The sequence below is a fragment of the Chiloscyllium plagiosum genome, unplaced genomic scaffold, assembly GCF_004010195.1.
Source record: "Chiloscyllium plagiosum isolate BGI_BamShark_2017 unplaced genomic scaffold, ASM401019v2 scaf_9237, whole genome shotgun sequence".
Taxonomy (NCBI): domain Eukaryota; kingdom Metazoa; phylum Chordata; class Chondrichthyes; order Orectolobiformes; family Hemiscylliidae; genus Chiloscyllium; species Chiloscyllium plagiosum.
In genome coordinates, this window is record NW_025113899.1 from 1 (window position 1) to 1,000 (window position 1,000).

Consider the following 1,000-nt stretch of genomic DNA (forward strand, 5'->3'; position numbering starts at 1 on the left):
AATTCTTTCTTATACTGTTCAATGCAAGCTTCCTTCTCAGTCAATTCTTGACTATTTTGTTTACTTTCTTGCTGGAGTGTGCTATGCTGTGCAGTAATGGTTTGGAGTTCAGATTGCAATGCCTTAAAGTTTTGTTGCTCATTTTGCAATTGTTGTGTTGTATGCAGCAATGAATCATTCAATAAGACATTTTGCTTTACTAACTCGTCCAGTTTAACTTCTAGTTCACCAACCCTACTGATTCTTTTGAGTAGTGCCTTTTGTACCTTCTCAATTTGACTTTGGTAAATTTTAACACGTTCATGAAGGATATCCATTTTTTCAGTGCACTTCAGATTAAAGTCATTGGTTTGCAGCTCGACTTTCATATTTGCTTCATGAAAATTATTAATTAACTGCTCTACTTGGCTCCTGATTTTGCTTTCATTCCCAAGTTCAACAGATTTTTCTTGAAGTTGTTTCTGATACTCCTCAGTCTCTTTGCAACGCATATTTTCTAATGCATGGAAGTTATCCTCAGTTTTCTTCAACAAATTGCTAAGCTCCTGAATCTTAGCCTGATTCTGCTCATCTGCTTTCTTCAGTTCATTTAGACAGTTTTCTAATTCTGTTTTTTCCAACAGCTTTTGTCTGTTAGCATCTTCAAAAGCCTGTAATGTAGCTTTAAGTTCTGTTTCACTTTTTATCAAAGTGTCAACTTGAACCAATGCTTCCTTCAATTCCTCTTCAAGTTGCTGTTTTTTATCTGCTCCTAAAGCAACCTCCTTGGTAAGTTCAGTTACTTTCATGGCTAGCTCAGCACTTTCATTATTGGAAGCTTCAAGGTTCTGTTTTAACTCTCTCAATTCTTCTTGCTTTTCTTGAAATGCAGTCTCGTGCTTTTCCTGCAATTCTTCAATCTGCCGATTCATCCTTTTCTCCCAGCTTTGTTGAAGTTCTTCAAACTCTTGCTTATGAAACTCCTTAACAGTTTCAAGTTGCTGTTTGTGATTTGATTCCA

At 36.1% G+C, this 1,000-nt stretch overlaps 1 protein-coding gene across 1 annotated transcript; it reads right to left on the bottom strand.

Moving 5' to 3' along the window:
* Window positions 1-15: 15 nt before the first annotated feature.
* LOC122544792 (golgin subfamily A member 4-like) lies at window positions 16-995 on the bottom strand (the record flags this gene model as incomplete). Its single annotated transcript, XM_043684121.1, has 1 exon — window positions 16-995. A coding segment is annotated over one exon (980 nt), but the record flags the coding sequence as incomplete, so codon positions are not given.
* Window positions 996-1,000: the final 5 nt, after the last annotated feature.